The sequence below is a fragment of the Solea solea genome, chromosome 19, assembly GCF_958295425.1.
Source record: "Solea solea chromosome 19, fSolSol10.1, whole genome shotgun sequence".
Taxonomy (NCBI): Eukaryota; Metazoa; Chordata; class Actinopteri; order Pleuronectiformes; family Soleidae; genus Solea; species Solea solea.
In genome coordinates this window covers 10,912,236-10,928,247 of record NC_081152.1, presented here as the reverse complement: position 1 = coordinate 10,928,247, position 16,012 = coordinate 10,912,236, and the positions used below count along the sequence as shown (strand labels likewise).

Here is a 16,012-nt window from a genome sequence, read left to right as displayed (position 1 = left end):
AACAATGGCGATCTCCAATATCTGTAATGTATCCTGGCATTTATCCAACGGTCACTGCTTGGTCAAACCTCGCTGTCACAACAGTTTCACATTCACGCGCCTCCTCCTTCCACAGGACTGCAAAGACAGAACAGAAAGAGAGGAACAAAAAAAAAAACCCCAAAAAAACCAAACCACACTACACTGAAAACACTCCTGACCACGGTAGGACCAGCACCAATTTGGGAAACCCTCCGGAAAAACACCTCTGCTTTTCTGCAGGGAGTGATAGAACTAGTTGTAAAATTGCACGTTGTACAAGACAGACTCCTATAATTGCCTTTCACGATGACATCCAGGAACAAACCACAGACAACTTACCCTATTACAGGGATGCTTTTGACGCACACGTCACAAGTTATGGAATCATACAAAGAGGCACAATCGGAATGACGTCCCAAAACATTTTGTGCACGCGTGTGTCTACATTTCTTAGTATAGTTTTTTGTAAGGAGTCTCTTGCAATGTGAGGGACCTTTTTCTTCAATTCCACATCCATTTTGCATTTACTTAAAATGGATGCGACTGAGGTATTTCGTGGGGATTTTTTAATTTGAACACAAACGAAACACAAAACTCTTCACGGACACGTTGCCCTTGGGAGTCCAATGCTACGATGAATGGCAAATTGTGTCAAGTCTTGATGTGTTGGCTTACGTACGTGCTCATTCATCACGGACATCAAGTGTATTCATCGTTTCGTATGGCAACAAGAAAAAAAGAAAAGAAAAGAAAAGAAACCAAACCAAACAGCGAGCTCAAGGTCCACACCAATTAAGGCGATCTTTTCTGACAGTATGGGCGCATCAATGAGGTGTTTGATTTCCTACATCAAATTAAACACAGTTTTTATTTCGAGTATAAAATGAAACGAGTCCAGTTGATGTGCAGACTCCAGCTTCTCTCTACTGCTGCATATACTCTGTGCACGTGATGTGTGAGTGTGATGTCCGGCCAGCGCGCTCAGGAAGCTCCGGCACACCGTTATCGGTGTTTTCCTCTTTTGCATTTCTCTCACATTTACTCCATCCTTTTGGAGTCACGCTTTTGAACTTTTGGCCAGCTTTGCTCTTTTGATCTAGCCTTTTCTCTTTTCATTTATTTTCCTGTTCATTTCCCCTTCCTGGCTCTTATCGCTATAGCTCCAACCGCCATCTCTCTCTCTCTCTCGCTCTCTCCTTCCTTCTCCAGTTTTAAACAGCAGGTAGTCAGCAATAAGCCTCTCTGACGTTAGCTGATATTAGGCTGAGGTATATTAGGCACCGGCGTGCCATGTGAGTTATTGAGCAGCGAGCGACTGCCTCTGGAATGATCACACTTGTGTACGCGTGTGCCGTCACACAGGCAAACCGTGGTAAACACAAATCCACACAGATGCTTCGGCACACACACACGCACACGCAAAGCCCTTTCAATATCTCAAACACGCCCACCTTATGCCGTCTAAGTCACAAAGACGAGGGAATCACTGAGGACTTACACATCTTTCCCGCTAAAATCCCCTCTGCTAAGTCATCAGGGTGTGAGGCAAACTTTACAGGAAGTAAAGTGGCTATTAAATTATGTGGAAACTAAGCCTGTAAATTGACTAATTGCAAATGCAAGACTTAATAGTTTGACCTTTTCCCTTTTTCCAAAAAAATAATTACAAAATCCGGATTCTTGGCAACGGTTAAGGCACTGTATTATGTATGAACACAACAAAGTAAGAAGCCCTTTTCGGTATTATGGATATAATAGGGATTTAATATTGCACTTAATGTTTGTTGTAAAATCAGATGATCCAGTAAGACTGACAGATGTTGAAAAAGAACGTTTTTTTCTAACCAACTGCCTAAAAAATGGTAACACTTACTGTGTACCACGCTGAGGTAAACGTCACTAGTGTGTACAAGTCGGACACAATGCACAACCATATGCTATCTGTATATCCATTTAGTGCATTAAATAAGAATATACACACGTAAACAAGCTATTCAGAAGCAGACATTTCTCAATTGTGGGTGAAGAAATCTGACAAGACAACGTACAAGAATAATAAGAAGGCACAAGGAGAGACACACACTTATCTCACAAAGGAGAATTAAGAAGCTTCTCCTTCACCTTGAGCAGCTTAACTCTTGACCTCCCTCGTTCACCGTGTCATGGCCACTCATTATGTGGGGAGGAATTGCCTTATAATGTTTTGTTGACTTAACTCCCCGGTAGAAGCGACTGCGGGAGCACCGAGGAGATAATTACTGAAAATTACTCAGGAACATGGAAATGTGGCCGTGTTTATGCCCAGGAGTCTCGGGAGCTGCCAGATCCACAAATTATTCATGTTGTGGTGTTGTCTTAGTCGGAGGGGGGAACTGTGATGGGGAGTTAGTGGACTGTGAGTTTTTTCTCTTTCGATCTCGACTGTATCCCTTCCTTTCTTGGTGAGGAGACATTTTACAACATGGGAGTAACGAGGGCGGTAGCCTCGCCTTTATAAAACACTCCACTCTCTCCTCCTTAACCACAGCCAAAGCGCCGCATGTGTCTTAGCTCTGAAAGCGTTTAGAGGGAAGGGGGAATACTCAGGACAAGTTCCTGTCCATCAAAAAAAAAAAAAGCAAACAAGTAAGCGCTCACACAGGACCAACGTCTCAGCGTGATGAATGCATTTATCCTGATGGACTTCAATCTTCTTGACAGATTTGTACGTCGACAGGGGAGAAGTGTGATGGTCATAAATGTATCTTTAATGATTTTTTTTTTTTGGTGCATCTTAAAATAGACAGGGCCACAATTATTATTAATATTTATCAAGACTGGGAAGGTTTTCCCTTCACTGCACTGGTCTCGGGTCCAATATGTTAAATACTAGTCTAGTGTGTCTCCAAGGAGACTTAGTATCAGCTCTGATCATGTGTGAGGTGTGCGGAGAGACGAGATGTTCTCTCTGCCCTTTCCTGCTGCTGCTGCTGCTGCTGCTGCTGCTGCTCATTAGGCGGTGGTGGTGGTGGTATGCGCTGCTGTCAGTGATTACATTCTTTCCAAAGTCAGATTGGCCATATATGGTTCATGTTCTTTTTTTTCTTTCTTTCTTTCTTTTTTTTTTAATTATTTATATATGTAGCGTTGTCGAGGATGACTATTTCAGACCTGACCTCTGTGTGGGTGTGTGTGTGTCTGTGTGTGTGTGTTTGTGTGTGCGTGCGTATGTCAGAAAGGTGCGATGATTCATATGCAAGGGCCAAAGAAAATAGTCCTTTGGGAGCTGCAACTTGGTGGTGTTTTTTTTCTTCGTCTTCTTCCTCACAATGGTTTATAATAAGAAACAAACCATATTTGCCTGCATTTAAAGAAACAGACAGATACAGTTCACTTTTTTTGTGGTTTTTATATCTTTCCGTATCGTATCACCATTGTAGTATGCTGTCGTATACCACAGCCATCAGTATACATTTAAAAACTATCTGTAACGCTTTGACTCCAAGCCAGTGGCGGTTGCTGGTCTTTGAAACAGGGGAAGATCAATCGAACAACTAGAACAAGGAAACACGATCATTATGTAAAACTGAAATGCCATAACAGTGTTTTTATTTACAGTATATATGTACAATTGAAAATCCCTTTCTTCCCAGGATAGATAACACTCATGTCTATAGGTGCAGGATGTATCTGAAATGAAGCAAAAAAAAGCATTTGTGCAACGGTACTGTACACCAGTGACAGTTGCTGGTCTTTTCTTTGTAAGTGTTTTCATTTACAGTGTATATGTACATGTAAAAAATCACCGAACAAATAACACACAGCAACCAGCTATATGTCTACAGACGTCCCTCGCAGAATCCACACAAGACTGAGGCAGAAAAGGCTCAATGTCAATCCAAAACTGGTTCCGCCTTTCAGACAGTTCCTCCAATCACCATGCTGAAGCCCAGCGCCGGCACCCGCCAACTACTCCATCGATTCCCAGAGAAGCTGAGCTTCACATTTTTGCCGCATTTGTCCGATCACCGTCGAGCTCACCGCAGTGAAAAAGAGCTATTCTGTGCCATCCCATAGAGAACAGTGAGCTTCAAGTGGTTTTAATGCGGAGGCTGCTACGGGAATGCGAGAATCATAAATAAAAAGGGCTGCAGGGCTTTGTGATAAGACTGACGTTCAGCATATGCTCAAAATTATAAGGATAAAAAAAACCAACAATATATTGCTATGGGTACAGAAGTGTACAGAAGAGTGTACGTACGAGTCTTATGGGACCAACTTATCCCGAAGACAAAGCTTTTACTCTTCTGACAAAAAAAACGACTCAGTGGATTTGATAAGAAGAATGAGCACTTTGGCGAGATGACATACAATAATACACGTTTAATTAGAGGCACAGCAAGTCAAGTGTTATACTCCCGTGTGCGCAGCTTGTCTGGTTAGACCTGGAATGATAAATGGCTAAAGAAAAATGTAACTTTCAAAATTAAACTGGAATGAATTTGCAACCTCGTAATAAAAAAAAAAAAGAAAAAGAAAATGGAAGTGCAACAGGATGCATACAAATGACTCGCTGGCAAACAAATAAAAGTTTTTTTGTTTTTTTTAAATGTAGTCATGTAGTTTAGTCATGTATTCACAGAGTAACTAATTACGTTGATTTACGGATTCCTCTGCATTAAAACTACTTGAAGATAAGGTTCAACTGTTCTCTATGGGATGGCACCTTTCAATGCGGTGAGCTCAACGGTGATTGAGCAAATGTGGCAGAAACGTCACTTCCACGGAAGCTCAGCTTCTCTGGGAGTCAATGGAGCAGTGGACGCAAACGTGGATGCTGGGCTTCTGCATGATGATTGAAGGAACTGTCTTAAAGGCGGAACCCGTTTTCAACTGACAGCATTCCGGAAACACACACAGCAGTCGAGCCTCAGTCCTGTGTGGATTCTGCGAGGGAACTCTGTAGACAGACCATTTTCCTTTGTACATATACACCGTGAATAAAAACACTTTTATAGCATGTCAGTTTTACATAATTATCGCGTTTCCTTGTTCTAGTTGTTCGTTTTTAGAATTTATGGGTACATAACTGGGCCTGAAATGAGCTTCCCCTGTTTCAAAGACCAGCAACTGCCACTGGCGTACAGTATAGTCGCACAAATGCTTTTTGGTTTCATTTCAGATACATCCTGCACCTACAGACATGAGTGTGATTTATCCTGGGGGACAAAATAAAAAAAGCAGGCACATCAGCCTGCGAGTGCACTCTGCCTGTAATCTGCATGTAATCAGTCAAGTTCCCAACTGCAGGGGACATGATATGGAAAGCCGAGTGTGTCAACCATTAGTGTGGACGTTTTCTAGCTCCTAAGAGCAGGAGCAAATTACACAGGTGTAACAAAATAAAAGGTGAGACGAGAGGGGGGACATTTTGGTTCTGTATTTTACAAAAAAAAAAGCATCTGCAATGTAGCAGCACTGATAACGTTGATAACACCAGTGACCACATGGTCATTATGACATTAAATGAGAACGGACACGGCTCTTCTGATTAGTAGTTATTTGTTGAGTGTTTTCGAGGGCAGTTACCTTGAGACGGTAGTGAGACTCCATCTTGTACAACTATCTCTATAAAGACGATTAGCCCTGTTAGAATTTCATCAGATCTCTTAATACTTCGCCCTTTTACCGGTGGATTGTTGCTGTAATAAATGTTGTGCAGTGCTGTCATGTTACAGTTCACGGGTCTCTCTTTGCACCACGGCATTCTGATATCTTTTATTTTGTGCAGGTTTAGGACTCATCCATAGGATGAACATTGGATGAAGTGTGAGACGATTCATTGTAAATCGAAGCAATAATATAATCTCTGGACAACATGAAATGTTCTCATTTTCTATGTGTGCGCTCTCAGTATTTCATCTAGCAAGTCTCTGGTTTGCCTTCGTGTTTGACTAGTTTAAACCCATCCTGTGTATAAATCCACTGGAGCCCTGGCTTAATTATAATCCCACTGCTGGCCATCGTTTGGAGAATCCCAGTGTGCAGAGCCGAAGTCTGTAGGCAGAAGACCCACTGTGATCTCCGCTGCTTACTGGCAGATGGATGAAGTCTGCTTTTCCTTGGTTTGAAATCCTCAAACTACACCCTTTGTTTTATCGGTTAAACTGTGCAGTATCTGGTCTATTAGAGCTATTCCCCAACTGGTTTCTACCGCTTGAACCTATGGGGAGCACGAGGCCCTTATATGAACTCAAGGTTGTGGACACATTATTCATTCCTACAAATTCTCTGAAGATGGAAAACAAGCCCGCCTCAGCTTAGAGCTCTTTAAGTGATCATGCCACTACCGCGTTTAAATTCCACTTATTATTAATTTTAATATAAGCGTTTAACTACATGTGGTCCTTCAGTTCAAATTCAAGAATGTTTTTTTGCCAGGGCTGCTTTTTGAGGCTTTTTTTTCCTTTCCTTTTTTGGAGAAAGACTTGATTTTATTGAAAATCTTTTAACAAGAACTCATTCACTCTAGTCAATTCAGGCAGTGGACACAGACCCTTCCCACTTTATCAGATAAGGGCACTCACATCCCAAAGGCATCTTCAAGGACAGATGCAGACACGAGTGCGCACAAGTGTATTACCTAAACTCTAATACATTCAACTCCATGTCATTAAGAGATGCTTCACCGGAAAAAAAAACATTAATCTTAAGAGTAACATTAATTTATCAAATCTGCTTTTTTTTTCTTTGGCGTTTCTGACATTAAATGTGATATAGGAAGCTGTGATACCTGAATAATAGTAACTTCTTTGTTATCATATTCTCGATATAATATGATTTTATGATCATTTTAACCACGGATTCCCAAAGTGTGGGCTTTATTTGGGTCATAAAAATAAACTTTTTTGACAAAGCGCTATTCCTTTTTTTTGAATGTATTATGCACAGCCTGTGGACATAGTAAAAGAGGGGTCACTGGATTTGTTGACCTCCCGAATTCACACTGGAACCTCCGATATCTCTTATAATATGTGAAGGAAAAATAACACGTGGGTTGACTACAGTTGTGATGTTTTTGCTGGGCTGCGGACGATTTTCAGACGTTAAAAGTGGACCATGGCTTTTGGAAGTTTGGGATCTCTCGTCCGTGAAAGGTGTACGAAGCAGTGTGTGTCCCGTGTCCCGTGCGCTGTGGAAATCTCCCCCCCCCCCCCCCCCCCGATCCCGGTGAACCACAGTGGACAGATAATTTGGCAGTGTTTGGCCAATGGGCAAGACTTTAAGAGCAGAGCAGATGAGAAGCCATAACATAAATCGATGAAACGACGCGTTGACGCATCGCGCACGCGTGGGTCAGTGAGAGTGAAAGCGAGCAAAGAAAAGACAGATAAGGTCAAGCATTTTAGTTTTTTTTTTTATTCCTGTGTGTACTGTTTGTGCATAGATAGACGTTCATCATGTCTCTGTGATTACGAGAGCGTTTCACCACGACCGGCATGGGACTTATCAGAGGGAGCCAGGTTTCCGAAAGACTGACAGTTTAGCGAAAACTGCCATGGGATAAGTCTTGAGCCTCACTCAATCATCACTCTCTTGCCACGTTCTCACTCTCTCTCTCTCGATATATCTCTCGCGAACACACATACACTCACACACCTGTGCAAACACAGATGCAGAAACCCAAAGGCAAACCCCAAGAATTGATTCTCAGAGCTGCTCTTGTGAGATCTCGAGCCTTTATATGTCTCCTACAGCCCAGAGCGGATAAAAGACGATCGTTCCTCCTGACGATTTGTCTTCGGAGGCACAGAAAACGTAAACAGACAAGATGAGGAACAATAGGTGTCATGGGAGGACGGTGCGTGTAATCTACAACTGAGGTAAGTAAATAAAAAAAAAATGAGGCTTTTCAAAGGAATTTGACACACGTGGGACGGAGAGAAACGAGTACAAGGTAACAGATGAGAATACATTAAGACAATTTAGTCTTTGTTAGAAATGTCTATGAGTGTAAATGTGTATTATAGTTACCGGAATGTCATTTGGAATATCTGTCCCAGGTTGACTTGCTGGGTTTTGTTGTTATATCCACGCAGCATCTCCCCAAACAGGGTGTCATTGAAGTGGACATCCTGCCTTGAGCATTTTGGTCCCTCGCAGTTGTCCGACTGCAGGAGGCAGGAGCGTCCGTCCCCTGCAAGTTTGTACTCCTGCACACACCTGAGTGGGCGGGGAAAAGATGACTGTCAGTACACCATGGAATGTTTTATGTCTGTGAATATAGACGCCAGGCCATTTGAGACGAGTTGTGGCGTTTGAGGTTGCGGATCGGTGATATAGCAAAATGCGACTGGCACCTTTTACATTTCTACAAAGACGGGCTCATTTTAATACGACTTTAATCTCCAGATTAATACAAACAGCCATGGATATGATCACAGAGAACCACCACCTTTTTTTCTGCAATGTTTTCAGCCCTTGTTTTTACAAACGTAAAGACGATTGGAGAAATGCCCAACATGCTATTTTGAAAGTTTTCACACTATTCATTTTCACAGCACTCAAGAGGTTGAGTATCTGTCGCAAATAAAAAAAAAAGGCAAAGCCACGGTACTGTACTGTACTGTACAATGTACTGGTCAAGGCCAACTATTCCAGTACTGTAATAATCTCATCTTTATATTATTATATTATACAAGTTCTTGTATGAATTTGCCTCCATAGAGGGCTGATCCGAGAATGAATTAGTCTTTGACACACACATCTGTATTGGAAAGTGAGCCTGTTATACTTAAAAGGTAAGGCAACGTGTGCATTTGATATTGGCTGTTGAAGAACTTATGTTCCGGGGAAAAAGAAATATGCAACCCAACACTGTGAACCTGACACATCTCAAGGAGAATTAGGATATTATTCTTCAACAACAACACTGCTGCTCCATTTTATTAAGTTCCCACTTGCCAGGAACCCCAGAATTGCCTGGAGTAGCATACGCACAAATACACAATAGTTATTTTTTTTGTATCAGCACTGTGCTCGCAATGGAATATGGATTCAGCACCTTTCACTTCATTTTAATCGAAGTTCTTCTATCTTTATTTTATTACCAGATTATCATCTCCAAAACAGCCAACCGTTTTAAATTAGCCTGTATATAATATTTAGCTATGAATGTCATTAAACAACGGTAAAATACAATAAAATATAGAGGATGTTGCAGCAAGAAGCAGTGGCAAGTATGAAAAAGAGGCCTGGTCCATCATCTCTGAAAAACCAGTGACAGACATGACACAAACTGCCTGAGCCCACTGATCCGTCCCATTCGGTGTATAAGGGGTAAATGGCAGAGGTGATATAATGGCGTGGAACATTATTTCCCGTGAACTTGTGGAATGCCCGAGTGTAACATCGCTCACGACCAGCTGCACAGCTTTTCACGGCCGCAGAGCAACCTTTCCCAAATGGAAACTCCTCGGAGATTACTGTGTCATGTGAGACAGCCTAGTTCTAGGGCAGGTGCTCGACAAAAAAAGGAAATAGGAAAAAAGCCTCTCCACTCCACACAGTGCATCAGCTCGGTGGAACATGCGCGAGGTGAGGAAGAGGGCGCATGCAGAGCAAACATACAGCTGAATAATGGGTGGGAATTTCAGTCAGCATAGTCCCAAGTTTCAGGCAGGAACCGCGAAAACTGCACTGCACTAATGAAAAATAAGGAATCTCTGGAGACAGATGCAGTAACTTCACTGCACCGACTGATGTAGATTGTATTTAAACACACTTGCGATTAAAGGTGACACAATAATACGATTAATATGACTTAGATATATGATAAGGAATAAGAAATGTGGGTGCAATTTCGGTTGCGTAAGGTTTTCAGTAACACAGTAACGCGACTCATTAAAAATATGTTTGAATAAACAAAACAATTTTTTATTTTTTGTCTTCCAGCTTCCACACTTCAGTTACTTTTTTATTTAATTCTACATTCTTGTGTGTGTGTGTGTGTGTGTGTAACATTGATTCACTGGCAATATGAAGACAAAAATGTCTTGTTGTTATTCTGTGCAGCAGATTATTGCTCTGGTGTTATATATTGTAGTTTTACTGCTTTTATAGTTAATTAGTATTGTTTCCCATTTCGGTTTCTACTGTATTGAATGCCTTTCATCACATAATAAAAAAGTCATTCTGAGTCATCTATTTGCATTTTTGTTCGTGTGGGTATTAGCCTTTGGAACAACATTTTCCTGACTGAAATGTCGTTATGTTGCCTTTTTCAAGAGGAGCCTTTATTTCTCGCCTCCAGACACCTTTAAATATTTTACTGTTAGTTATTCTCACCCACAAAACATAAGCACATTGCTGGAACTCGGGTCATCTTCAAGGGGCACAAGCTGCTGAAGACACAGCTGTTCGCAGCCTCCATTGAAGCCATCCGTGCAGTCAATGCCCATGGAGTAGTCATAGCAACCTGAGCCATCTTTCATTGGCCTCAGCCCCCCAGGACACTGCAAGAAAAAGAGAGACGAAGACAGAGAGAGAGAAAGAAAGCAAGGAAAGACAGAAAGGTGGCGGGACGGAGATGTAGAGAAGGGGGGTGAGCAGGAGGGCATAGATTAGAGACAGGGAAGAAGAGATACAGACACAGAGGTCAGCATGTGCATTTTAATCAAGATCAGGCGGCACAGAGGAGGTCAAATACGATAGTGAGAAGAGATGGCAAAGATGAGAGGGAAGGCGAGCGCATGAGAAAGAATAGGTTGATTAAAACAAGGAGGAAAGGAATTATGAGAATGAAAACATTGTTGTAACTGTGCGAAAATGAAACTGGCCGTCGGTGGTTGGTAGTCCATCATTAGAGCTCATTTGTCTGCAAGAGCACAGCGACACTTAAGGTCGATGGAAGAAAAAAAGAAAGAAGAGAGAACAAAATTAGATCTAATAAGCGTACTAAGTAATAAATGAGTAGTGTTAGATATTTTTGTTCGCACACGCAATCCTTGAGATGACACCGAGGGCAGTGAGACGTGGAGGTTTTTGTTAAAATCAGGGGTGATGTAGTTAAAAAAAAAAAAGGGAGGTCCATTTAAAATAATGCATGGACGTATACGTAACAACCTTTTGTTGTTTTGCATTTTCAAACGTGGTTAATAATTCCGTTTCACTCCGGGCTTCTGTTTACCAGCGAGACCCAGTAACCTTCACACAAAGCCGTGACGAGCAAACACTGAACGCACTGACAGCGAACACTAAGTCTGAATATCGTCATTTTTTTTTAGTTTGGATCATTTAAAGTGCTTTTAAATTAAATCTACTTCCTTCCAGCATAAGAAATACTCATTAGGCAGCGAATGCAACAACAGCAGATGTTTCCTATAACAAAGATGGACTCAATTTAGATGTGTTTTTTTCCCCATTAACAACTTTTAGACCTAAAAACCTTTGACAGATGTAAACAAAGGACTGTTAGGCCAAACAATACAACAAATGGGGTTATGCATAATGATCATTCCCGCTGGTTGTGTTTGTGTTGGAGGCAATGAAAAACACGAGCAGAAATCAATTAATTCATCATATCGCATGATGTCAACATTTTCTATTTGAACGGGATGTTATGACCTTTGTAATTAAATATCTTGCGGCGCAAAAGAGAGCGAGAAAAGAAAAAGCTTAGCATGCAGTCACTGAAGACACATAAGTATTGTTTAATGACAAGAATGGCATATTCTCCTCGTTTAATGTCTTTTTCTTTTAGTATAAGTGAAATATTCAAGGTGCCGTTCAGGGGATTTCCTACAGGGAGGAGTTTGTTAAGGCTGTTACACGAGATAATATACAAGACAAGCGTTCGTATAGGCTACATCAGGACTGCCGAATGCCCAATACAGCCGTAATGTACAACAGCCAGCCACAACAATAAAGGTAGTTACACTCTTACATTAAAGCACTGCAGTGTTATTGCCAATTATACAAGTTTACCACCATCTAACGGGCCTAAGTATATCTGGAAGGAGTGCTCAAGCGATAATGGAGCAGCAGTGTTTTAAAGAAAGGGAAAAGCGACCCATGCTTTGCACTGGTCACCTCTGAATTACTGAAAGTCAGTGCGTTATATTGTGCACATTTTTCCTGCTATTTGCCGTGAACAAGTGAACAATTTTCCTTAGCGGTAAATATTCATATTCAGCACATTTTATTTACAGGATTTAAAGGAAAAACTATGTTTTAGATAACTTTGCGTACAGCAGCTTTCTATTATCCTCCTCTGTTTGTGGTACAGAGAGAGAGCGAGAGAGAAAGCAGGAAAATGAGAAGAAGGTATCTTATGTATTATGTAAATTATGTATTTTCACATTTGTAAGATGTGCCACACGGCAGAGTGGCGGTTCGCAAAAAGACCTGGGGTCAAAACCCGGTCGGAACAAGGGCCTTTCTGCATGGAGGTTGTATTTTCTCCCTGTGTGTGTGTGTGTGTGTGTGTTCTTCTCAGGTTCTCTGGTTTCCTCCCACAGTCCAAAAATCTACACTCTAAATTGCCCATAGGTGTGAGAGTGAGAATGAACGGTTGCTTGTCTCTATGTGTGTTTGCCTTGTGATGGAACGGCAGCCGATCCACGGTGTGACCCCACCGTACAACCTATGTCACCTGGGATTGGCACTGGCAGCCCCGTGACCCTCATGTGAAGGATAAAGTGGTGGACGATGGATGGACATTTGGAAGATCCTCACACTCCTGCCACCCTTTCAACCCAACCCACTGACACTGTGATTTAGGGCAGACGGACGGACAACGAGGCGCTTTATTGATCCCTTGGGGAATTCAGGATGCCACAGTCAACAGCCACCAGACAAAACCCAACTCCTTGTTCCTTATGACGAGGTTGTGTTCCCCACAAAATATGGAAACAATGTTTTCAGATAAAGGTCTACCTCCTAAGAAGGGTGGGTGCAATGCTGATAAAAGGTCATGTTCTATCATTTTGTTTCCATCTCCAACGAGATCCAATTCCCCACACGACAACAAAGAAATTAAAGTAAAGATAAATGTGCAACGACCATTTTGCATTGTTGCCACGATCGCTTTGGACATAGTTCCCACATGTTCGGAAATTCAGCGGGAAAGCTCTCCAGTCTCAGATACAATAACTGTATCTCATGAATGTAATGCTAACCTCCTCACCAGAACAAAATTGGGGCCATTCATCACAGTGAGGCGGAGCAGTGGGAATAGCTGTCTGTAATTCAGAATTGTCATGCAGCACTCGGTGGCTAAATGAAAGGACTTAAGGTTAGCCATTAGTGCAGCCCACTAACTACTTGTTCTCTCTGTTCAGACGACGCTCCAAAGACACGGGCCTGAGGAGGGGAAGGATTTGCATTTCAAATGAATTCATTACAGTCTGTCCTTCTGTGGGCGCTACTGCTGTGGCAGCACAACGAGGACAGGTCAAGAGATCGAGCTATACATTATTTGTATAACATAAGTACAATGTTACTGAGTGAGATGTTATTATAATTGCAGCAATGTCCTGTCATTGAAAATACATAAAAAAAAAAAAAAAGACACACGAAGAAGGGCACTGGAAAAATAGTCGGTTGCTAAGTTTCATCCGCACAACATTAAAATACCACCATGAGCTCCTCACACTAGATGTGACAATCATACATGGAGTGTCACGCGGAGAGAAAAGAGGCACCAGGCACGGGGTTCAGGGTTGCGAACAAGGCCTCCATTTCTTAGACAGTCTGCTCGGGCTTTCAAACACCGTGACTGCTGGCTCCAACACCTGGGAGCCAGCAAGGGAAAGTGAACTCTTGTTTAACAAATGAATCTCTTAACCGCACAAAGAAAAGCAACATCATTCAAGTATATTCTGTACCAAAAATAAAGATTTCTATAAAAACAAATTAGAAACACCACTCAGGAAAGTAAACTGGCCACATGCATTAAATTTCAAATAAATAATGAACGTAATAGAAAACATACTCGTAATGTTTTGCACCAATTGCTCTTACTTCAATGTATACCCCGTAACAACACTCTAGCCTTACTTACGGCATGCTAGCCACAGTCATTACCAACGCAACAGCCAAAGTATGGCAAATGTACGGCAAACAATCGCCTGAACTACTGGTTGGTGAACAAAAGGATCATAAACTGACAATAATTAGTGGTTTAAACACATATAACAAATAACAAAATACGGGATATGGCTCATAATGCTTACCTTACGGGGCAAGGGGAATTAAACTCTGAGCCAAAATGGCGCCCCCCCCCACACAGACTAGGCTGTAAAACTACGACGTCCTGGGAGAACGTTTTGCTTCAACTCCAACCAGTGCAACAGCGACGCCTTGTGGCAGAAATTGGTAACTGCCTTACAGATCCATGACGATATCAGATATCACATCAATCAATATCAGAAAAGCTCTGCTATTGTTGACATACGTTTTATTGTACAACTATCTTTCAGACACTTTCCTTTTTTAGGTTTCTTTGCAGCGTACACAGTTGTTGCCAATGCTGGAGTAACTCTCTTCCTACTGAAGGAACTCCCGTCACAGGCCAGATTTTCCTGAGTCTGTAAACAGAGCCAGGTCACACAGTTGTTGGTGTAGTGGTTAGCAATCTTGCCTTTGCAGCAAGAAGAACAAGATTTGGGGAATTGACCATTGGTGTGAGTCTGAGAGCGGATGTTTGTTTGTCTCTATGTGGCCTTGTGATGGACTGGCAAACTGTCCAGGGTGTAGCCCGCCCTTCACCCTATGTCAGCTGGGATTGGCACCAGAGCCCCCCCGTGACGCTCATGTGGAGGATAAAGTGGTAGAAGAACGATGGATGGATGGATGTAAACAGAGCCCAGGTGCAGAAGACTTGATTTACATGATGCTGTAAGGTTATTATCGAATTATTGTGGAAAAAATAAATCAAAAACTCCTTTAAATTACACATTAAACAAAGTGTGAATATGTAAGTATGTTTTAATGCTTATTTTCAAGTTTAGTCACAAATGATTAATCGTTCCAAGCACTCAACTAACTTTAATGGATTGGGTGGTGACATATTATTGCTGATTTGTATTTAATGATCATTTATTCACTCATGCCTGAATGCAGACATGTGAGGGTGAAGAATAAAACATTGAGGGTTTCCTATATGGATTCTCTTGGGGATATTACAAATGAGAAATTTATGACATCATTAAGTACTAGAGAGAGAGATGGTATTTCATTCTTAAGTATAGTTAAGGGATTAAGCGTACAAGGTGAGCAGGTTTGAAGACGGGGGAAGAAAAATGAAGTGCATCAAATAAAACCGCACATATATCTCCCTATGTGTTATAGGGTTCGCATAGATCACCCCTACAAATTAAAGTTTGCACATCTGAATGGATGCTATTCATTTTGCTAATCACCCATTAGCGCCCTCAGTTTTAATCAAGAACTGAGCATAATGTATTCACGGGACCTTTTTCTTCTAATAAACGTGTCAAAGTCAAGATGCTAGACATTCATCCATGTGGCAAAGGATCGGAACAAAAGTGTGATCAAGAATTTATATATATACTGTATATATATATATATATATTTTCTCACAGTGCAACTTTTGAATTTACAGCACGGGGGAACTACTGTATATAAACAGCAAAGACTTAAGGAAGAAAGGTAGAGCAGGAATGTTTCCCTTACTAAGTTTTATGTGTGCTGAGACTTTCATAAAGCAGCACATATCAAAAAAAAAAAAAAAAAAAAGGGCTTTGAAACAGCGCAACTCTAAATCACACTGACAGCCAACTGGGAGGAGGGGAAAAAAAAAAATCAAATACTCTAAAAGCATATTTGACAGCTTAATCTGGTTTAGAGGTGGCAGAGATGCATGCCCTGCAGCTCCACTGCTGTTCAAATGGGTTAAATTAGGCACAACAGTTTTACTGCTGCAAGAGGGAGAGAGAGAGAGAGAGAGAATGTGAGGGTGCAATTAATTCCCTGGCTGTTGCTTCCTCAT

General features: G+C 41.6%; 1 protein-coding gene across 2 annotated transcripts in view; it reads right to left on the bottom strand.

The window, feature by feature from the left end:
• Positions 1-16,012, bottom strand: part of LOC131446138 (astrotactin-2) — a 249,769-nt gene that overhangs the window by 67,516 nt on the left and 166,241 nt on the right. Inside the window, exons 12-13 of one of the 2 annotated variants that reach the window (XM_058617167.1) lie at positions 10,348-10,514; positions 8,035-8,223 (exon numbers count right to left, since the gene is read on the bottom strand). In XM_058617167.1, coding sequence (XP_058473150.1) covers positions 8,035-8,223; positions 10,348-10,514 — 356 coding nt within the window. The remainder of the gene's footprint in view (positions 1-8,034; positions 8,224-10,347; positions 10,515-16,012) is intronic. The other variant, XM_058617168.1, reaches the window with a different exon arrangement.